The sequence below is a fragment of the Schistocerca americana genome, chromosome 5 (genome assembly GCF_021461395.2).
Source record: "Schistocerca americana isolate TAMUIC-IGC-003095 chromosome 5, iqSchAmer2.1, whole genome shotgun sequence".
Classification (NCBI taxonomy): Eukaryota; Metazoa; Arthropoda; class Insecta; order Orthoptera; family Acrididae; genus Schistocerca; species Schistocerca americana.
Window position 1 is genome coordinate 215373719 of NC_060123.1, and position 24492 is coordinate 215398210.

Below are 24492 nucleotides of genomic sequence, written 5' to 3' on the forward strand. Positions count from 1 at the left end.
AAACAAAAAAAACAAAAAACAAAAAAACAAAAAACACACACACAAATTATATGTTAACTACCATTTTATACGAAGCACTGGTGTGCTGATTGCATTGAACACTGTTTGTTGTTGTGGTTTTCAGTACGAAGACTGGTTTGATGCAGCTCTCCATGCTACTCTATCCTCTTCGTCTCCGAATAACTACTGAAACCTACACCCTTTTGAATCTGATTACTGTATTCATCTATTGGTCTCCCGCTATGATTTTTATCTCCCACACTTACCTCCAGTACTAAATTGGCATCTCTTGATGTCTCAGAATATGCCCTATTAACACATCCCTTCTTTTGCTCAAGTTGTGGCACAAATGTCTTGTCTCCTCAGTTCTGTTCAGTACCTCCTCATTAGTTACATGATTGACCTGTCTCATCTTCAACAGTCTTTTAAAGCACCTCATTTTGAAAGCTTCTATTTTCGATTTGTCTAAACCATTTATCATCCATGTTTCATTTCCGTACATGGCAACACTCCATACAGATACTTTCAGAAAAGACTTCCTAACACTTAATCTATATTCGACGTTAACAAATGTCTCTTCTTCAGAAATGCTTTTCTTGCCATTGTCATTCTACATTTTATATCCTCTCTTCTTTGGCCATCATCAGTTATTTTGCTGCCCAAATAGCAAAAGTGACTTACCACTTAAAGTGTCTCGTATCCTAATCTAATTGCCTTAACATCCCCTGGTTTAATTCAACTACGTTCCATTATCCTTGTTTTGTTTCTGTTGATGTTCATATTATATTTTCCTTTCAAGGCACTGTCCATTCTGTTCAATTGTGCTTCCAAATCCTTTGCTGTCCCTGACAGAATTATGTCATCGGCAAAAAAGCTTAAAGTTTTTATTTCTTCTATCTGAATTTTAATTCCTACTCCAAATTTTTCTTTGGTTTCTTTTACTGCTTGCTCAATATACAGACTGACTGACATTGGGAATAGGCCACAACTCTGCCTCACTCCCTTCTCTACCACTGCTTCTCTTTCATACCCCTTGACTCATCTGCTGTCTGGTTTCTGTACACGTTGTAAACAACCTTTCACTCCCTGCATTTTACCCCTAATACCTTCAGAATTTCAAAGAGAGTATTCCAGTCAACAGTGTCAAAGGTGTTCTCCAAGTCTACAAATGCTATAAACATAGGTTTGTCTTTCCTTAACCTATCTTCTAAGATAAGTTGTAAGGTCAGTATTGCCTTGTGTGTTCCTACATTTCTCTGGAATCCAAACTGATCTTCCCTGAGGTCTGCTTTCACCAGTTTTTTCCATTCTTCTGTAAAGAATTTGTGTTAATATTTTGGAACCACGATGTGTTAAACTGATAGTTTGGTAATTTTCACACCTGTCAGCAACTGCTTTCTTTATACTTGGAATTACTACATTCTTCTTGAAGTCTGAGGGTATTTCGCCCATCTCATACTTCTTGCACACCAGCTGGAAGAGTTTCATCATGGCTGGCTCTCCCTAGGCTATAAGTAGTTCTGACGAAATGTTGTCTACCACTGGGGCCTTGTTTTGACTTAGACCTTTCAGAACTCTGTCAAATCATTTTTGCAGCATCATATCTCCAATCTCATCTTCATCTACATCCACTTCCCTTTCTATAATATTGCCTTCAAATTCATCTCTTGTATAGACCCTCTATATACTCATTCCACCTTTCAGCATTCCCTTCTTTGCTTAAGACTGATTTTCCATCTGAGCTCTTGATATTCATACAGCTGCTTCTCTTTTCCCCCAAAGGCCCCTTTAATTTCCTGTAGGCAGAATCTATCTCTCCCCTAGTGAAATATACTTCTAAATCCTTAGATTTGTCCTCTAGCCATTCCTGCTTAGCCATTTTGCACTTCCTGTCAATCTAATTTTGTAAATGTTTGTGTTCCCTTTCACCTTCTTCGTTTGCTGCATTTATAAATTTTCTCCTTTCATCAGTTAAATTTAGTATCTGTTGTGTTATCCAAGGATTTCTACTAGGCTTAATCTTTTTACCTATTTTGTCCTCTTCTGACTTCACAGTTTCATCTTCTAATGTTACCCATTCGACTTCTACTGTATTCCTAGCCCCTGTTCTACTCAGCTGTTGCCTAATGCTGCTTCTAAAACTCTCAACAACCTCTGGTCCTATCAACTTATCCAGGTGCCATCTCATTAATTTCCTACTTTTTTTCCAATATCTTCAGTTTTAATGTGCAGCTTATAACATATAAATTGTGGTCAGAGTCCACATCTGTCGCTGAAAATGTCTTACAACTTAAAATCTGGTGCCAAAATCTCTGTCTAACCATTATACAACCAATCTGAACTCTTCTAGTGTCTCCAGGCCCCTTCCACATACACAATCTCCTTTTGTGATTCTCAAACCAAGTGTTAGCGATGATTAAATTATGCTCTGCCAGGTGGCTTCCTCTTTCACTCAGTCCATATTCACCTACTGTTTTTCCCTCTCTTCCTTTTCCCGCTATCAAATTGCAGTCCCCTCATCACAATTAAATTTTCATCTGCTTTAACTATCTGAATAATTTCTCTTATCTCATAATACATTTGTTCAATCTCGTCATCATCTGTGGAGCTAGTCGCCATATACACATGTACTACTGTGGGAGGCGTGGGTATTATGTCTATCTTCACTATTATAGTCTGTTCTCTATGCTGTTCATAGTAACTTACCCACAGCCCTATTTTCGTATTCATTATTAAACCCACTCCTATGTTACCCGTATTTGATCTGAGCAGAAGTCCTGTTCCTCCTGGCACCAAACTTCACTAATTCCCACTATATCTAACTTCAACCTATCCATTTCCCTTTTTAAATTTTCTATCCTACCTGCCAATTAAGGGATATAACATTCCACACTCCGATCTGTAGAAGTATTTTGTTTTTCTTTCATCCTCCTGAGTAGTCCCCACCTGGAGATTTGAATGGGGGACTATTTTACCTCTGGAATAGTTACCCCAACAGGGTGCCATCATCATTTAACCATACAGTAGAACTGCATGCCCTTGGGAAAAATTGCTGTTGTAGTTTCCCCTTGCTTTTAGCCATTTGCAGTACCAGCACAGCAAGGCCATTTTTGTTGAGGTTACAAGGCCAGATCAGTCAGTCATCCAGACTGTTGCTCCTCAACTAATGAAAAGGCTGCCATGCCTCTTCAGGAACCACATGTTTGTCCAGCCTCCCACCAGATACCCCTCCATTGTGGTTGCAACTACAGTACAGCTATCTGTATTGCTAAGGCATGTAAGCATGAGGGGGGGGGGGGGGGGAGGGAGGGGTAGGCACAAATCACTATCTATACACAACAAACTGAAAAATTTAGAACTTGTTTAATGTAAACATTGCTGTTAACCAGAATTAACTTGATGTGTGAGTCCAAATACTCTGATAGATTGTAAGGGGAGTGGCTACAGGATCCTCTTTTACTTTGTTTTTGATTATTTGAGGATTTCCAATTTCCTGCCTGATGCCTATTGGCAACCAGTTAAAGACTTTTGCACCAAACTATGAAACTTATTCCTAACCCTAGATGTGGATGTGTAGTTTACATAAAAATTTTTACAGATTAATACTGTTTCATACCAGCACTCGAAATTGGAGTCCTTGAAATCTTGAAAGTAAGTGAGTTACTGGAGGCCTCATATCTGTTAGATGCTGCAGCGGTGATCACAAGCTGACAGTTTGCACTGATGAGCAGCACAGTGAAAAACTACTGATTGTGTTGATAGAGGCACCATTGAAGACTTCATTTGATCATGAATCCTGCATATCAAGGGTAATCTAAGAAGCACCTGTTACATCAGTAAAATGTTATATTTCTACTGGCTATGATGGCAATTCTAGTAGAGTATTAATATATTGAGCTGATTTTCTCAGTCTACATTTAAACTATGAACGAGGAGTGTATGAAAAGTTTGGTGAATGGTCTCAGAAAATAAAGGACACAAAAATTACAAATACAATGCCTTTATTGGCCTTCAAAGTAATTACAAGTAGCCACAGTGTACTTCTGCCATTGGTTATAAAGTTGTTGGAAACTGTCATCAAATGCTTGTGGAATCACTGAAAGCACTGTGGTCACATGCTGTTGGATATCCACAACATAACAAGAGATGAGACCTGTTGCTACCGATACGATCTGGAGATAAGTAATAGACAATGATGTGGTGTTCATTGTCTTCGCCATCTCCCTTGGGTACAAATTCATGAGGGATCAAGACCGTGCTGTTGAAAAAGGCGATCGACATAGTCTTAATCTTTTGTTGAGCAATAGTCTTTGGGAGGCATGGAAGACAATGAACATCATGCTATTGACTGTCAAATGGTCTCTGGATCATATTGTTAGCATCAGGTCTCATCTCCTGTAATGATGCAGATACCTAACAATGCATGACCATGTTCCTTCAAGCGGCTCCACAAGAAGTCTTTGCTGACAGTTTCAACAGCTTTGCAATCAATATAACAAGTGTGTTATAGCTAAGGTGATTACTTTGAAGACCAGTAAAGATATTTTATTTGTGACTCTAGATTTCTTTATTTACTAGACAATTCACTGACCTTTTCAAATGCACCTTGTGTGTAATCTGCTATCAGCTCAGGGCATATTACCTGTCACACTTAAACATGCTGTAATAACAGCGCCAGATGCAACTGATGATAAGCAAACCATCTCTAATTAAAGAAGCATGTCACTTTTCCAGTCTTGTCAAAAATTTTCAGTAAATGGCCACAGATGCAATACTGAATTATTTTTCTGACAGGAACTTGGTAACTTCCCCTTGCTATTGCTTCGGTGAAATAATTTCTGCATATGGAGCCATACAAGACCTCAAAAATGAAATCTTGTTAGAGCTGAACAAGAACACTTATCATGTTGATATATTGTGTGACCAAGCCAAAGATTGATTGTGTGGCCCACAACACTCTACTTAGCAAACTACATTCATTTTCAGAAAAAAAACAGAACACCTTGAATGACTTGAGATAGGACGTTCATATTCACAGGATATGTAAATTAGTATGTTCTGATTAGCATTTCAGTCACCTCAGTTCAGCACGTGTCCTCTTTCCTAGAAGACACAAGGCCTGCCAAGGGCTCTGATAACTTGTTCCATGCATGATGGCATCAACATGTATAAGATGCAAATGGGGTCCTGTGGTATAGCCATCCATGCTGCATACATCTGGTTCCAAGGTTCATCTGTGGTGGCTAGTATTTAGTCACAATGCTGCACCCGTTGTTCACCATATCCCATACCTTTTTTATTGGGGACAAGTCTGGTCATCTGGCAAGCTGGGGCGAAAGGCTGAAATCCTGTGACACCGAGAAGGCAAATGTTTTTGCAATAACTTGTGGTCATACATTGTCTTGCTGAAAAATGGTATCTGGGAGGTTTTGAAGAAAGGGTATGGCTAAGGGTCACTGGATGTCATTCACGTAGCCTATGCGATAATAAATGGCGGCAGACTATCACCCTGTTAGTGAACAATGTGTTACTCTGTTGCACCAGAGCCAAGGAGGAAACAAATCTGTCCTGCAATGCCTTTCAGATGAGGTGTTGTACTTCTCTGCGGGTGGTCTAGTTGGTGTGACCTGGTTCAGCTCGTCGTGTTCTACAGCCTTCCATGAATCATTCTGCACACACTCGTTGCACTGGCAAAATGCTTCGTCCCACATAAGCAGCAATTTCACAGATGGATGCATCAATTCTCTCATGCCAATAATGTGTCCTCTTTCAAATTCACTGGTTTGTTGATATGGTTTGTGCAAATGTCTGCAAGACATTATCCACATCTGCTCAAGTCACAATGATCCATTACCTTCGCTTTATAGTGACAATGAGAGCTGCTGGCACATTTTTACCAGTAGGTGGTGTTGCACTGCAATATCAATGTTGACCTTGAGCCCATCTTTCAAATGCTAATCATTTCAATCATTTCTGCAGAACATAGTAATGTACATGTCCTGTGAATATGAATGTCCTATCTCTAGTCATTCAAGGTGTTCTGTTTTTTTTTCTGAACATGAGTATAAATGTTGTGGCATTAATGACATTTCTTGTGAGTGGCTGAAGTCTTACATACTAACAGAAAGTAGAGAGTGACATAGGCATGCTAATTAAGTATTCAAGCTCAGCCTGACCAGATACAGCTCATACAGTCTGCTAGTAGCAGAAATAGATGTTAACCCCATACCACAAATGATACATTGTGGTAGGATTCTTTGGGATTCAGCTGGATACAGAATAATCTGAAGATAAATGTGTTGGCTTATTTTCACTCCCTTTTGTCTTACGGAATTATCTTCTGAAGTAGTGCACCTAAGTAAATAAAATACAGTAGCAGAAGTGATTAGTAAGTATATTGTGTAAAGTATGTAACTGTGCATCTTGCAGAGATCTCTTTAAGGATCTTGGAATTCTCATACTTTTTGACCACCATATTAACTTCCGTCTAAGCAAGAAATTGGGAAAATTGGAAGGCCTTGTTATCTACATGTCTAATACCAATGTATGGAATGTGGATAAGGAATGAAAGAGAAAGTCACCTGGTAGAATTTTGCACAGAGCATAACTTAATCATAGCTAACACTTGGTTTAAGAGTATGTGTAAGAGGTCTGTAGACACCGGAAGGTTTCTGATAGATTATATAATGGTAAGACAGAGATTTAGGAACCAGGTTTTACATTGTAAGATTGTAAGACATTTCCAGGTGCATATGTGGACCTGACCACAATCTGTTGGTTGTGCACTGTAAATTACAACTGAAGAAACTATAAAAAGGTGGGAATTTAAGGCGATGGGACCTGAATAAACTGAAAGAACCAGAGGTTGTAGGTAGTTCATAGAGAGCATTAGGGAACAATTGACAAGAACAGAGGAAAGAAGTATAGTGGAAGTAGAAAGGGTAGCTTTGAGAGATGAAATAGTGAATGTAGCAGAGGATCAAGTAGGTAAAAAGACAAGGGCTAGTAGAAATCCTTGCATAACAGAAGATATATTGAATTTAATTGATGAAAGGGGAAAATATAAAAATGCAGTACATGAAGCAGGCAAAAAGGAATACAACCGTCTCAAAAATGAGATCGACAGGAACTGCAAAATGGCTAAGCATAGATGGCTACAGGACAAATGTAAGGATGTAGAGGCTTATCTCACTAGGGTTAAGGTGGATACTGCCTACATTAAAATTAAAGAGACATTTGGAGAGAAGAGAACCACTTGCATGAATATCAATAGCTCAGATGGAAAACCGGTTGTAAGCAAAGAAGAGAAGGCAGAAGGGTGGAAGGAGTAGATAGAGGTTCTATACAAGGGCGATGTAGTTGAGGGCAATATTATGGAATTGGAAGAGGACATAGATGAAGATGAAATGGGAGATACGATACTACATGAAGAATTTGACAGAGCACTGGAAGACGTAAGTCAAAACAAGGCCCTGGGAGTAGATAACATTCCATTAGAACTAATTATAGCTTTGGGAGGGCCAGCCCTGACAAAACTCTATCATCTAGTGAGCAAGATGTATGAGACAGGTGAAATACCCTCGGGTTTCAAGAAGAATAGAATAATTCCAATCCCAAAGAAGGCAAGAGTTGACAGGTGTGAAAATTACCAAACTATCAGTTTAATAAGTCACGGCTGCAAAATACTAACACGAATTCCTTACAGACAAATGGAAAAACTGGTAGAGGCTGACCTCGGGGAAGATCATTTTGGATTCCGTAGAAATGTTGGAACACATGAGGCAATACTGACCCTATGACTTATCTTAGAAGACAGATTAAGGAAAAGCAAACCTACATTTCTTGCATTTGTAGACTTAGAGAAAGCTGTTGACAATGTTGACTGCAATACTCTCTTCCAAATTCTGAAGGTGGTAGGCATCAAATACAGGGAGCGAAAGGCTATTTACAATTTGCACAGAAACCAGATGGCAGTATTAAGAGTTAAGGGACATGAAAGGGAAGCAGTGGTTGACAAGGGAGTGAGGCAGAGTTGTAGCCTATCTCTGATGTTATTCAGTATGTGTATTGAGCAATCAGTAAAGAAAACATAAGTAAATTTGGAGTAGGAATTAAAATCCATGGAGAAGAAATAAAAACTTTGAGGTATGTCAATGATATTGTAATTCTGTCAGAGACAGCAAAGGACCTGGAAGAGCATTTGAATAGAATGGACAGTGTCTTGAAAGGAGGATATAAGATGAACACCAACAAAAGCAAAACGAGGATAGTGGAATGTAGCAAAGTAAATCAGGTGATGAAAAGGGAATTTGATTAAGAAGTGAGACATTTAAAGTAGCAGATGAGTTTCCCTATTAGGAGAGCAAAATAACTGATGGTGGTCGAAGTAGAGAGGATATAAAATGTAGACTGGCAATGGTAAGGAAAATGTTTCTGAAGAAGAGACATTTGTATAGTTTAAGTGTCAGGAAGTCTTTCCAGAAAGTATTTATGTGGAGTGTAGTCATGTATGGAAGTGAAACATGGACGATAAATAGTTTAGACAAGAAGGGAATAGAAGCTTTCGAAATGAATGCTGAAGGTTAGATGGGTAGATTGCATATCTAATGAGGAGGTACTGAATAGAATTGGGGAGAAGAGGAATTTGTGGCACAACTTGACTAGAAGAAGGGATCGGTTGGTAGGTCACATTCTGAGGCATCAAGGGATCATCAGTTTAGTATTGGAGGTTGGCAGGTAAAAATCATAGAGGCAGACCAAGGCATGAATAAACTAAACATTTTCAGAAGGATGTAGGTTGCGGTAGTTACTTGGAGCTGAAGAAGCTTGCACAGAATAGAGTAGCATGGAGAGCTGCATCAAACCAGTCTCTTGACTGAAGACAACAACAACAACATCATGCTCTGCAACAGGACATTGTGAGTTGCCAGTATACAGCTTGTGCCTATCCCCATTCATCCTAATTGATAATTTGGTGGTACTCATGCTGATGTAGAAGGCTGAACAGTGTTTACGTAACAGCTGTTAAGTGACGTGTGTCACTTCACAGGTGGCTCTCCCTTTGGTAGTATATGTTTTGCCAGTTACAGCACTGCTACATGTGGTGGTAGGATGGTGCAGAGGGCATGTCTTGCTGTGGCGATGGTCACAGGGGTAGGACCCATAGGGTAGGGAGATGGGTGCAGAATAAGCCTGGGGTCTGACAAGAATATTGTGGAGATTGGGAGGGTGACAGAAAACCATTCTATGTGTGGGGGGCAAAATTTCAGACAGAATGGATCTCATTTCATGACATGATTTCAGGAAGTCATGGCCCTGTCAAAGTAGCTGATTAAGACAGTACCAGGATTGGATATGATGGCCCGGGAAATAAGCTTTTTAATGAGGCTGGTGGGATAATTATGTGCAGTGAAGGGTGAGGTGAGAGGATTGTGGTTTATTGCTGTAGAGAGTCTACATCCAAACAAATACGTTTGCCTCAGATTCCAAGGCTGTATGGGAAGGAGTGTTTCACATGTAAAGGATGGCAACTGTCAAAATGTAAGTACTGTTGTTTGCTGGTAGGTTTAATGTGGACGAAAGTGTGTAGATGGCCTTCAGTGAGGATGAGATTAACATCAAGGAAAGTGGCATATGATTTCTAATAGGACAATGTGAAATTTAATTGGGAGACAGTATTCAGAGATTCCAGTAATTTTAGCAGGTCAGCCTCATTATGAGGCCATACAGTAAAGGTGTCATCAATGTATCTAAACCAAACCAGGGGATGAAGACTTATGGATCCCAGGAAAGTGCCCTCCAAGCGACCCTGAAAAGGTTGTCATAGGAAGAAGCCATCCTGGTTCCCATGGCCATACCCCTGATCAGTTTGTATGTTTGCCCATCAAAGGTTGAAGTAGTTGTCGATAAGTACAAAGTTGATTAAGGTGAGAAGGAAGGATGTCATATGTTTGAAATCAGGTGGGCACTGACTGAGGAAATGTTCAGACGGGCTTAAGATGATCTAGGAAATGGTTGGTTTCTTTGATGTAGGAGGGGAGTCTTTGTACTATGGGTTTCAGGAGTTGACCAACTAAGGCAGACCTACGTTTGGTGGGTGCTTTGAAGTCAGCAACTATAGGGTGGCCAGGATGATGGGGTTTTTGGATCTTAGGAAGAAGGTAAAAGGTGTGTATGTCTGGTGTGGGTGGGATGAGAAGTTCTATGGATGGAGGTGTTAGTCCTTGTGAGGGGCATGAGGTTTTAAGGACGGACTGCAGGTCAGTTTGAATCACAAGGATGGGATCTTGATGGCAGACACTGTATGTAGAGGTGTCAGACAGCTGGCGTAGACATTCATTAATGTACTCCTTTTGGTCAAGTACTACAATGGTAGATCCTTTGTCTCCTTGGAGGATAATGATGGAGTCATCAGCTTTTAGGGAATGTAGAGCCTGGAGTTCTGCAGAGGACATATTAGGGTCTTGTTGCAGGGACCTGAGGAAGGGTTGGGAAGCAGTGCTGAATGTTAGGAATTCTTGGAAGGCTTGTAAGGGATGATTTTGAGGTGGTAGTGGTGGCGAATCAAGTTGGGATCATGGTCTGAACTGTTCAAGGCAGGGTTCAGTTTCAGGTTTGCTGTTGGAAAGATTTTGGGATTGGCTTGCAAAGTGATATTTCCAATGGAAATAACGTGTGAAGGAAAGTGGGTTCTTCTCCAAAGCAGCATGATTGAATGCTGGTTTAGGGTTGAAAGTCAGACACTTACATAATACAGATAATTCAGGAGGGGAGAGTGCTTTAGATGAGAGGTTAAGGACACTGTATTATTGTGACTGGTTCATGTCAGTATGGGTTATTCCTGGTCTGGGAGGCAGTGGTGAAGGCTGTGGTATGTTAAGGAGCTTGGCTAACCTCAGTTTGTAGGAGAGGAGTGGTGGTTGATGGTGTGACTGTTGGGAGCTGCAGACAGACAGGAAGGGAAACACCACTGTTCATGTAGTTTAGGAGAAGGTGGGATAACTTTTTGAGGTGAAGTCTGGCATATTATTGCAGTTTGAAGTTGATTTGGCAGATGATACCATTCAAGGAAACACGAGGGGAAAGTAAATGCGGAATTTTGTAGAAGGAGAGAAGTCTGGCAGAGTGGAAATTGGCTGATGAGGCATATAAGTCACAGATTAACTGGGTAAGAGCAAAAAATTGCTGTATTTGAAACTGTAAAAGAGCCTGGTGTAGATTAGGATTACATCCAGAAACAGGGACTTTCAATGTTAGGCCTTTTGGAGTAACTCCAAGGGACAAGCAGGTTTCAAGAGACTGAATATGGGACCTTTGCTTTGACAGTGCAAAAGCATGTTTTTGAAAAGAATGTATGTAATATGAGACGGGATTTACCATGGCAAGAGAGGAGAGTTTGGAGAGTTAGAAATGTGGGAGTGGCATAAAAATAATAAAGAAGCTGAGAGTGGAAAAGATAGAAAAACAAAAGAAAAACAAGGAAAAACTTCAAAAAATCAGAAAAAATTCGTACGAAAATTGTTAATAAGAGGTAATAAGTGGGTGATCTATATGATACGAAAGAAATGATTGGAAAACAAAAAGGAAAAATCGATTGGGACAGTCATGAAAACAGACAAAATTTTAAAACCTGGGTAAACAGAAAGCGAAAATCACAGGAGACGATGTAAACTACTGTATATACTGTCAAAGGGAGAGTCACCTGTGAAACGACAACGTCTTATGCCAGCTGTTGTGTAAATACTTTTCGGCCTTCTACATCGGCATGACTATCACCAAATTATCAATTAGGATGAATGGGCATAGGCATGGGCAACTTGCAATATCTTGTAGCAGAGCATGCTCTATAACATGACAATCGTGACCTCAGTGCCTGTTTCACCACACATGGAATCTGTATTCTTCCGCCAGACACCCGTTTCTTAGAGCTCTGCAGGTGGGAACTAGTGCTACAACATGTCCTTGGTTCTTGCCACCCACCTGTCTTTAATTTATGTTAATTTCTTCTGTGTCAGCATTTCTTCATAGTTTCTACTCTTTGCTTCACTCCTTTTAGTTTTCTACATCTTTCATTGTCTTATCCATCTATTTTTCACCACCCTCCTCAGGTTTTCAAATCTTGTCCAATGCAGTCCCCAAGAGTCAGTCTTTTCTTCTCATCCTGTGCAGTAAGTCTTCCCTGACCGCAGTTATTGGTGACTTTCCCGAAATATTCACCTTTTCCTAGACCTCTCCAGTACTTTTACTTCACCCCTCTTCCTTCCCCTTCAACTGTTCTGCCTGAAGAAAGAGCCACTGGCTCCAAAAACCTGCCAATAACAACCATCTTTTATGTGTGTGTTGTGCCGCTGCTTGGCGAGTAGATTTTTTATCCATTCAGTTAAATGATTTTGGAGATTTGATGTTTCAGCGTATTCCTGATGTTCATAGTACACTTGTAATGGTCGTATGGGAAAATCCCCACTTCATTGCTACCTCAGAGATGCTGTGTCCCATAGCTCGTGCACCAACTATAACAGTTCAAACTCACTTAAATATTGATAAACTGCCTTTGTAGGAGCAGTAACCAATCTAACAACTGCACCATACACTTGTTGTCTTGTACAGGCGTTGCCGACTGCAGTGCTGTATTCTTCCTGTTTACGTATATCTGTAATTGAGTACACATGCCTGTACCAGTTTCTTTGGCACTTCAGTGTATGAGCAATCAGAAAACAGTCCAAAGCACGTTACTTGTATGTACAGTCTGATAGTCCACACTTCAGTGTATGATCCATCAGAAAATAGTCCAAAGCATATTACTCATATCTACAGTCTGCTAGTCCATATTATAGCTTGTCAGGGCTGAAAAATAAATATCTACTCATTCTTTTAAGGGAGAGAGGACATAATGATGAATAAGTACATGTTCTCTTTTTACAGTCATAAAGTTTATTAAAAAATCTATTGCTCCAAATCCACAATCTCATTTATAAAGTACATAAAGTTTTTTATTGTTCTAATCAGCACTTTGCTCAGTGCAGTACCTAAATCTCTCAAAACTCGAGTACGTATAAATTCCTATTCTGTGGCTAATTATTCTAATAATTCAGAGTATAGTTGCTCTCACATAAAAATGGTAAGTTTTAATACTCCATTCAGCATGGGGATATAGAATATGGGCAATGCATAAAACATGCTAGACCAAAATGAAAGAGGCTTTTAATTATCTGAAGTTCATTGAACAGTCCTATAAAAGTGTAATCTTAAAGTTTCCCTCTACCACTCAAAAGGCATCCGTACCCATCCTTCCAAGGCTAGCATTCTTGGATTTGGATAACATCCCAACACACCCCATCACTAAGCTGTTCTGTTTGATGGTGACATGCACTGTTGACAAAAGGTAGTGAGCAAAGAAACCCATAAGGCAACTTCAGAGTCGCTGAAATACTCTCTGTTCTATTAGGAATGGATTGAGAGATGGAAAAATCATTTTGAACATGTCAATGCCCCTGTCTCAGCACTCAAAAAGTGCCAGCTTCTAAATTGCTAAAACTTTCCCTTTGTATCAATACTAATTTTTCCTACTGTCGATCCATGTTTGCTTCAATATAATTTTTATATCATAATAAATATAGTTTGTTCAATTTTTAAACTAGAACTTCAAGTGGTCTTTACCCTCTGAACTGTCCATTCTGTCGTCACTGCACCCTTGTTAAACTAACTGTATCTCTTTCAAACTTGGTACATCATCATCATTTCCTATAGAGAATGTGGTACTGTAATTTGTATACTCTAGCTTATTCCTAAATAGTGAGTAATCTACTAAGGTTTTCTGATTTTTAGTTCAAAATTTACATTTCATTTAAAAACTCAAAAACTATTAAAAACCTGCTACATCATATTTTTATGTATACTCAGAGGTGCACTCGGTCTTATCTTGCTGCTGGGTGGAAAGATAAGAGAAGCCCCTCTCTCCCCACTAGCTTGCCATTGTTACTAGCCAGCTAAGGCACTTGCTTCTCCACAACAATTGTATAGAATGATTACATTTTTGTCCTAGGCTACACTGTCCGAGACAATTATTCCATAGGCCAACACTGACAGATACCTGTAAATGCAAAGTATGATGAATTGAACCTCGTAACTACTTTGTTTACGTTGTGATTCAGTTTTAACCTGCTATCCAACTAGAACCTAACAAATTTTACAAACAGTGCATGACTGTGACAGACTGTTTCTGGTGCTAGCGGCTCATAACCATCTCAGTTATCATGAAAAGAACTGTTATAAAACTTTAAAGTTATTCAGCAGGTACTACTTATGTATTTTATACATGGGCCATGTGTGGCTCCAAAGAGACAATGAAATAGTGCAAAAAGTGGCTGTTGTGCACTGCTTACTCATTGATTGGTCTAAAATAATAAATAAAAGAATATGCACTGACAAAAACACTGTTTTTTGCTACAGACTTTAACACTAGCTTTCAATTTTAGACATGGTTCCATAATTATATACTATGGAAATATTTAAATGATGATGTACTGTATGTGATGTAATTATTATAAAACTATAGATTAAATGTGTCTAATAGGGATATTGAAAATAAACAAAGAAGGGCAACTGCAATGATGACATGTTTGTATGACCCATGAGAGAAAGTTGTGAAAATGCTGTAAAGCCTGAACTGCTGACACTTGAAGATATATGCCAACTATCCAACAAAAATTAACTTATGAAGTTTCAAGAACCAGTATTTAGTGAAGAATGTAAGCATATTGTACTGTCGTCAATTTGTAGCTTCTATAGGGACCACGAAGACAAGATTAGACTAATTACTGTATACTTTTTTGGCATTGTACTTTCAGCGTTCCATATGCAGATGGGGTATGAGATACAATGGAAACTACTATCTGACATGCATTTCACAGTGGATTGTAGAGTATGAATGAAGATGTAGATACAACTGTAGCATAAAAAATCACAGATTATACATTAATGGAATGAGAGTATTATGAAAAGGATAGATTGCTATTCATCATGTAGAAAACAGCACCATGTTTGGAACTTTGCATGTAGATCATATGACTGGTTTCGTAGGTAGTCCTGTCTTTGATGGGAAAGGATAGAATCACTCATCACCTATCACATCAAAGGCAAAGCTGTGTGTGAAACTAGTCATGTGATCTACAAGCTAAGCTGCAATCACTATACTGCATTCTATGTGGGCATGACAAACAACAAGATGTCTGAAACTTCCTGGCAGATTAAAACTGTGTGCCCGACCGAGACTCGAACTCGGGACCTTTGCCTTTCGCGGGCAAGTGCTCTACCAACTGAGCTACCGAAGCACGACTCACGCCCGGTACTCACAGCTTTACTTCTGCCAGTACCTCGTCTCCTACCTTCCAAACTGGTCGTGGTGTGTGTGTGTGTGTGTGTGTGTGTGGGGGGGGGGGGGGGAGGTCTGATTCAGAAGAAGGCCTTTTGGTTGAAAGCTTACTCATTTGGCAGGTTTTTTTTTTTTTTTTTTTTTTTGCCCGTCTACAACTTCATATCTCCACTATATGGTGAGTAGCAATCTATCCTTTTCATAATATTGTCATTCTGGGAACAAGATGTCTGTCCGCATGAATGGCGACCAACAGAATGTGGCCAAGAAACAGCTGGACCACCTAGTTGCTGAGCACACTGCCCAACACACAGTACTTTATTTCAATGACTGCTGCGTGGCCTGTGCCATCTGGACCCTTCCTTCCAACACCAGCTTTTCCCGAATTGTGCAGGTGGGAACTGTCCCTGCAATTTATCCTACAGTCCCATAACCCCCTGGACTTTAGTCTTTGTAAGTCCCTGTCCTTCACCCACCCATCCTCTTCCCTGTTCACACTCCAGCACTACACAACCTTCTACTTCACCAGCACATCCACAGAACTTTTACTTCTCTCCTTTTTTGCTATCTCATCCTATCCACCCCCTCCCCTTGGCCTCCATCTAACTTCCTGACTGTACATAACTGCCCTACCCTGTCCTAACTTCATCCCTATATGCTCCCACAAGTAGCACTTTACTGTCCCCCACCCCTGCCCTGTTATCCCTCCCCCTCCCTGCATTGAGTCGCCTCCTCACTCCGCCACGCAGACTGCTTCTCCCCTCATGTGTTGTTGCTCACAGTGTGGCCTCGGCAGCCAGAGACACTGGTCGTGGTGTGTGTGTGTGTGTGTGTGGGGGGGGGGGGGTGGTGGTGTCTGATTCAGAAGAAGGCCTTTTGGTTGAAAGCTTACTCATTTGGCAGGTGGTTGTTGTTGTTTTTTTTTTTTTTTTTTTTTTTTTCCCGTCTACAACTTCATATCTCCACTATATGGTGAGTAGCAATCTATCCTTTTCATAATATTGTCATTATTCCATACTGGATTTTTCATTGTATCATTGTTGTTGTTGTTGTTGTGGTCTTCAGTCCTGAGACTGGTTTGATGCAGCTCTCCATGCTACTCTATCCTGTGCAAGCTTTTTCATCTCCCAGTACCTACTGCAACCTACATCCTTCTGAATCTGCTTAGTGTATTCATCTCTTGGTCTCCCTCTACGATTTTTACCCTCCACGCTGCCCTCCAATACTAAATTGGTGATCCCTTGATGCCTCAGAACATGTCCTACCAACCGATCCCTTCTTCTGGTCAAGTTGTGCCACAAACTTCTCTTCTCCCCAATCCTATTCAATACTTCCTCATTAGTTATGTGATCTATCCATCTAATCTTCAGCATCCTTCTGTAGCACCACATTTCGAAAGCTTCTATTCTCTTCTTGTCTAAACTATTTATCGTCCATGTTTCACTTCCATACATGGCTACACTCCATACGAATACTTTCAGAAATGACTTCCTGACACTTAAATCTATACTGGATGTTAACAAATTTCTCTTCTTCAGAAACGCTTTCCTTGCCATTGCCAGCCTACATTTTATATCCTCTCTACTTCGACCATCATCAGTTATTTTGCTCCCCAAATAGCAAAACTCCTTTACTACTTTAAGTGCCTCATTTCCTAATCTAATTCCCTCAGCATCACCCGACTTAATTAGACTACATTCCATTATCCTTGTTTTGCTTTTGTTGATGTTCATCTTATATCCTCCTTTCAAGACACTGTCCATTCCATTCAACTGCTCTTCCAAGTCCTTTGCTGTCTCTGACAGAATTACAATGTCATCGGCGAACCTCAAAGTTTTTATTTCTTCTCCATGAATTTTAATACCTACTCCGAATTTTTCTTTTGTTTCCTTTACTGCTTGCTCAATATACAGATTGAACAACATCGGGGAGAGGCTACAACCCTGTCTTACTCCCTTCCCAACCACTGCTTCCCTTTCATGTCCCTCGACTCTTATAACTGCCATCTGGTTTCTGTACAAATTGTAAATAGCCTTTCGCTCCCTGTATTTTACCCCTGACACCTTTAGAATTTGAAAGAGAGTATTCCAGTCAACATTGTCAAAAGCTTTCTCTAAGTCTACAAATGCTAGAAACATAGGTTTGCCTTTCCTTAATCTTTCTTCTAAGATAAGTCGTAAGGTCAGTATTGCCTCACGAGTTCCAGTGTTTCTACGGAATCCAAACTGATCTTCCCCGAGGTTGGCTTCTACTAGTTTTTCCATTCGTCTGTAAAGAATTCGTGTTAGTATTTTGCAGCTGTGACTTATTAAGCTGATAGTTCGGTAATTTTCACATCTGTCAACACCTGCTTTCTTTGGGATTGGAATTATTATATTCTTCTTGAAGTCTGAGGGTATTTCGCCTGTTTCATACATCTTGCTCACCAGATGGTAGAGTTTTGTCAGGACTGGCTCTCCCACGGCCGTCAGTAGTTCCAATGGAATATTGTCTACTCCGGGGGCCTTGTTTCGACTCAGGTCTTTCAGTGCTCTGTCAAACTCTTCACGCAGTATCATATCTCCCATTTCATCTTCATCTACATCCTCTTCCATTTCCATAATATTGTCCTCAAGTACATCGCCCTTGTATAGACCCTCTATATACTCCTTCCACCTTTCTGCCTTCCCTTCTTTGCTTAGAACTGGGTTTCCATCTGAGGTCTTGATATTCATACAAGTCGTTCTCTTATCTCCAAAGGTCTCTTTAATTTTCCTGTAGGCGGTATCTATCTTACCCCTAGTGAGATAGGCCTCTACATCCTTACATTTGTCCTCTAGCCATCCCTGCTTAGCCATTTTGCACTTCCTGTCGATCTCATTTTTGAGACGTTTGTATTCCTTTTTGCCTGTTTCACTTACTGCATTTTTATATTTTCTCCTTTCATCAATTAAATTCAATATTTCTTCTGTTACCCAAGGATTTCTACTAGCTCTCGTCTTTTTACCTACTTGATCCTCTGCTGCCTTCACTACTTCATCCCTCAAAGCTATGAAATGAAATATTTAACAGCTAAGTTTCTTGGAGTATTCATGGAGGGTTAATCTAAATGACTGTGAAGGTTTCATTTCATGTAGAAATACAGATCTTATTTTATGGTGCACCATACCCCATAAAAATTTTGAAAAAGAAAAATTCTTTTACATGTATTATAAATGCTCACTGTGTGTACTCTTTGTCTATTTACTTACATCCAAGCAATAGTTCATCTCTTCCACATACTCTCCAAAATACCAACAGTGATGTTTAGGAAGGCGGCTCAGATGTGCTGCACTAGTTCCAGAATATTTGTCAGTAAAGGAGGAATAAATAATTGATCTAGAACTTCCCCCTACACAAAAGGATCACATGGTGTTCGGTCTACTGAACTTGGTGGCTAGGCTAAGAACATGTAAGAGGATACTGTCCATCCCCTTGCTGATCCATTGGTGTGGTAGTGATTGCTTTAAAAATTCTATGATTTCTTTGTGGAAATGAGGTGATGTGCCTCCTTGTTTCAGTCTGCAATCATCACTGTTGTTATTCTGCATTCATATCCAGGTATGACAGACCTGACACTGTCCAGTGAGGAAGAACAGGCCTTCGGCCTTCATTTTTACAACAACACAGAATGCACTCACTTTGGCATCCATGTGCTCCACACACCAAGAGGGTTTTCTGTTCCTGGACTGCAAAAATTTTGTCTACTCTTCTTTCCAATCACATGAATGCTAGCTTCATGTCCAAAAACTAGCCCATTACGAGATCAGTCTTCTTCCTGTCATTCCGGTAGTGGGATACGATAAAGTTTGAATGTAGTGTAGTGTAGCTGTTTCTGGAATAGTGGAGTGGTTGTTATATTTGTATAACAGCAGCTATGACCATGTATGTCCTACGTTAATCATCCAAACTTCATCACCAAATCTGTAATAACTCTTTTAAATCCAGGAATGTTATTTCATTTACACCACATTTGAGGAATGAACTTTCCACACTAATTGTGACTTAGCATTTAATGTTTTTTCCTCCATTTTAAATACATCAACATCTTGTACTTACTGAACATCTTAATGCTTCTGTATACAAAATCAGTATTTAACTTGAAAGTTCATCTTACTTCCATTACAATGTTTTTTAATTGATGTAAGAGTTCTTGGGAGGTCAGCTTATCTCCAGAGCTGGATGGCAATCCATTGAACACTCATTTCCACATCCAAGCAGGTATCTCCTCTCACTAAGTTTCAATGACCGCTGTCCCATGGTGAAGACATGTGTTGTCCCTCAATAGGGCTCAACACAAGCACAGTATAAATAAAACGAATGCATATTATCTGCACGTTTACTAGGCATATTATTTTATGTTATTAATTTCCTGCAATGTAAACAACTTTTGCTGCAAGTACTATTCATCAGTAAAAATACCTAGGGATACACATCACTTGTCTGCAGTGTTATGTATCACTGCAGTAGGCTTTTGTTATTACCAGTTACAGCGTGATGCAGTTGCAAGCAATATGGCATAATCCGTAGTAAGGTGCATTCAGTTTCTTGTTGTCCACTGATTTGACATTAATTTTAGATAAATGGCCTATATCCACAAAGTCACAGTAACATCTGCAAATGAAATTGTCAGAGGAAGGGTCCTCCCCACATTTCATTCAAAACTGACTGTTATGGTAGACTGATGCTTGTGATATTCAAAAGCGCAAATGCTTTCTCGTTACCACTGGCTAGCATTTTGTAACTACTTGTATAACTGTCATCTGACTGCAACTGAAGCATTTGCAGATGCAGAACAAAACATCAACAGTTTGCCTATTCATTGCTGCAACAATAATAATCATAATATGTTTTACATTGCCTACACTCACACTCACACACACACACACACACACACACACACACACACACACACACACACACACACACACACACACACACACAAAAGCCCAAAAGTCAATTAGAAAAACTCTGTTAAATTAAAGGAAAAGTTCAACTGAAGAAAGTATTTAAATTATTAGGAGACAGAATGGCTTTCCAGTAATTACCTTCAAATATATGAAATTCCTGCTATCGGGAAAATAGTTGAGGTTGGGGGAGAGGAGAGGAGAGGAGAGGAGAGGAGAGGAGAGGAGAGGAGAGGAGAGCAGGTTGTGCTTTGTATTTATTATTCTTGGTGCATTCTATTCACCAAAGGTTCTAAATTAGGATGTTGTTGTTGTTGTGGTCTTCAGTCCTGAGACTGGTTTGATGCAGCTCTCCATGCTACCCTGTCCTGTGCAAGTTTCTTCATCTCCCAGTACCTACTGCAACCTACATCCTTCTGAATCTGCTTAGTGTATTCATCTCTTGGTCTCCCTCTACGATTTTTACCCTCCACGCTGCCCTCCAATGCTAAATTTGTGATCCCTTGATGCCTCAGAACATGTCCTACCAACCGGTCCCTTCTTTTTGTCAAGTTGTGCCACAAACTCCTCTTCTCCCCAATTCTATTCAATACCTCCTCATTAGTTATATGATCTACCCGTCTAATCTTAAGCATTCTTCTACAGCACACATTTCGAAAGCTTCTATTCTCTTCTTGTCCAAACTATTTATTGTCCATTTTTCACTTCCATACATGGCTACACTCCATACAAATACTTTCAGAAATGACTTCCTGACACTTAAATCTATACTCAATGTTGACAAATTTCTCATCTTCAGAAACGCTTTCCTTGCCATTGCCACTCTACATTTTATATCTTCTCTACTTCGACCATCATCAGTTATTTTGCTCCCCAAATAGCAAAATTCATCTGCTACTTTAAGTGTCTCATTTCCTAATCTAATTCCCTCAGCATCATCCGACTTAATTCGACTACATTCCATTATCCTCGTTTTGCTTTTGTTGATGTTCATCTTATATCCTCCTTTCAAGACACTATCCATTCCGTTCAACTACCCTTCTAAGTCCTTTGCTGTCTCTGACAGAATTACAATGTCATCGGCAAACCTCAAAGTTTTTATTTCTTCTCCATGGTTTTTAATGCCTACTCCGAACTTTTCTTTTGTTTCCTTTACTGCTTGCTCAATATACAGATTGAATAACATTGGGGAGAGGCTACAACCCTGTCTCGCTCCCTTCCCAACCACTGCTTCCCTTTCATGTCTCTCTACTCTTATAACTGCCATCTGGTTTCTGTACAAATTGTAAATAGCCTTTCGCTCCCTGTATTTTACCCCTCCCACCTTCAGAATTTGAAAGAGAGTATTCCAGTCAACATTGTCAAAACCTTTCTCTAAGTCTACAAATGCTAGAAACGTAGGTTTGCCTTTCCTTAATCTTTCTTCTAAGATAAGTCGTAAGGTCAGTATTGCCTCACATGTTCCAATATTTCTACGGAATCCAAACTGATCTTCCCCGAGGTCGGCTTCTACCAGTTTTTCCATTCGTCTGTAAAGAATTCGGGTTAGTATTTTGCAGCTGTGACTTATTAAACTGGTAGTTTGGTAATTTTCACGCCTGGCAACACCTGCTTTCTTTGGGCTTGGAATTATTATATTCTTCTTGAAGTCTGAGGGTACTTCGCCTGTCTCATACATCTTGCTCCCCAGATCGTAGAGTTTTGTCAGGTCTGGCTCTCCCAAGACCGTCAGTAGTTCTAATGGAATGTTGTCTACTCCCGGAGCCTTGTTTCGGCTCAGGTCTTTCAGTGCTCTGTCAAACTCTTCACGCAGTATCGTATCTGCCATTTCATCTTCATCTACATTCTCTTCCATTTCTATAATATCGCCCTCAAGTACATCGCCTTGTATAGACCCTCTATATACTCCTTCCAGCTTTCTGCTTTCCCATCTTTTGTTAGGACTGGGTTTCCATCTGAGCTCTTGATATTCATACAAGTGGCTCTCTTTTCTCCAAAGGTCTCTTTAATTTTCCTGTAGGCAGTATCTGTTTTACCTCTAGTGAGATAAGCCTCTACATCCTTACATTTGTCCTCTAGCCATCCCTGCTTAGCCATATTGCACTTCCTGTCGATCTCATTTTTGAGACATTTGTATTCCTTTTTGCCTGCTTCATTTACTGCGTTTTTATGTTTCCTCCTTTCATCAATTAAATTCAATATTTCTTCTGTTACTCAAGGATTTCTACTAGCCCTTGTCTTTTTACCTACTTGATCCTCTGCTGCCTTCACTACTTCATCCCTCCGAGCTACCCATTCTTCTTCTACTGTACTTATTTCCCCCACTGCTGTCAATTGTTCCCTTATGCTCTCCCTGAAACTCTGCACAACCTCTGGGTTAGTCAGTTTATCCAGGTCCCATCTCCTTAAATTCCCACCTTTTTGCAGTTTCTTCAATTTTAATCTGCAGTTCATAACCAACAGATTGTGGTCAGAGTCCACATCCGCCCCTGGAAATGTCTTACAATTTAAAACCTGGTTCCTAAATCTCTGTCTTACCATTATATAGTCTATCTGATACCTTTTAGTACCTCCGGGATTCTTCCATGTATACAACCTTCTTTTATGATTCTTGAACCAAGTGTTAGCTATGATTAAGTTATGCTCTGTGCAAAATTCTAACAGACAGCTTCCTCTTTCATTTCTTACCCCCAATCCATATTCACCTACTATGTTTCCTTCTCTCCCTTTTCCTACTACTGAATTCCAGTCAGCCATGACTATTAAATTTTCGTCTCCCTTCACTATCTGAATAATTTCTTTTATCTCATCATACATTTCATCAATTTCTTCATCATCTGCAGAGCTAGTTGGCATATAAACTTGTACTACTGTAGTAGGTGTGGGCTTCGTGTCTATCTTGGCCACAATAATGCGTTCACTATGCTGTTTGTAGTAGCTTACCCGCACTACTATTTTTTTATTCATTATTAAACCTACTCCTGCATTACCCCTATTTGATTTTGTATTTATAACCCTGTATTCACCTGACCAAAAGTCTTGTTCCTCCTGCCACCGAACTTCACTAATTCCCACTATATCTAACTTTAACCTATCCATTTCCCTTTTTAAATTTTCTAACCTACCTGCCCAATTAAGGGATCTGACATTCCACACTCCGATCCATAGAACACCAGTTTTCTTTCTCCTGATAACAACGTCCTCTTGAGTAGCCCCCACCTGGAGATCCGAATGAGGGACTATTTTACCTCTGGAATATTTTACTCAAGAGGACGCCATCATCATTTAACCATACAGTAAAGCTGCATGCCCTCGGGAAAAATTATGGCTGTAGTTTCCCCTTGCTTTCAGCCGTTTGCAGTACCAGCACAGCAAGGCTGTTTTGGTTATTGTTACAAGGCCAGATCAGTCAATCATCCAGACTGTTGCCCCTGCTACTACTGAAAAGGCTGCTGCCCCTCTTCAGGAACCACACGTTTGTCTGGTCTCTCAACAGATACCCCTCCATTGTGGTTGCACCTACGGTACGGCTATCTGTGTCGCTGAGGCATAGGATATGATTAACAAACTATGACTTTGGTTTTTCATCATTACTTGAAAATTAAATTGCCACAGGTAAAGCAAAGTTGTAATGTACTCATGGAAATAGTATATAGAAATAGTACCACACAATAATAAGTTGGAATTCAGTATGTTGAAGTAGTATCCTTTATATCTAGACATGAAAACTAAAAAGCTGATAATTATTTTGAACTTTTCTATATTTGTAGACTTCCATCCCACTGACATACATGCCAATATTCGTACCCTTTTGAGGTCTGCTGTGAGGAAGAGACTGATGTCTGATCGCCGAATTGGTTGCCTGCTTTCTGGTGGCTTAGATTCCAGTCTTGTTACAGCACTGCTTGTGCGTTTGGCTAAAGAGGAAGGCATTTCATACCCGATCCAGGTAAATTTATTATAAATGTAAATCAAGGGCTTTAAAATTGTTGTTTAATTATGTACACAGGTTAAACTGTCTTTAAGTATAGTTTTGTGTCAGTAACAAATTAAGGACTTTGCACTGTACTATTCAGTGGCTTCAGTTGCTTATGAGGACACAGTCTTTAGCAAGAGTGGATATATAAAACTATGAGATACCTTGTGTATTATTAATGTCTTTTATTACTTACTTTAATTTCTCTTCAGAAGTAAAAC

General features: G+C 39.8%; 1 protein-coding gene across 3 annotated transcripts in view; it reads left to right on the top strand.

Moving 5' to 3' along the window:
* LOC124615558 (asparagine synthetase [glutamine-hydrolyzing]) overlaps positions 1-24492 on the top strand; it is a 231326-nt gene that overhangs the window by 104578 nt on the left and 102256 nt on the right. For all 3 annotated transcript variants that reach the window (XR_006979801.1, XM_047143533.1, XM_047143534.1), the window contains exon 6: positions 24066-24244. Coding sequence is in view for 2 of the 3 variants with exons in the window: in XM_047143533.1 (XP_046999489.1) it covers positions 24066-24244 (179 nt within the window). In the remaining variant the exon portion in view is untranslated. The remainder of the gene's footprint in view (positions 1-24065; positions 24245-24492) is intronic.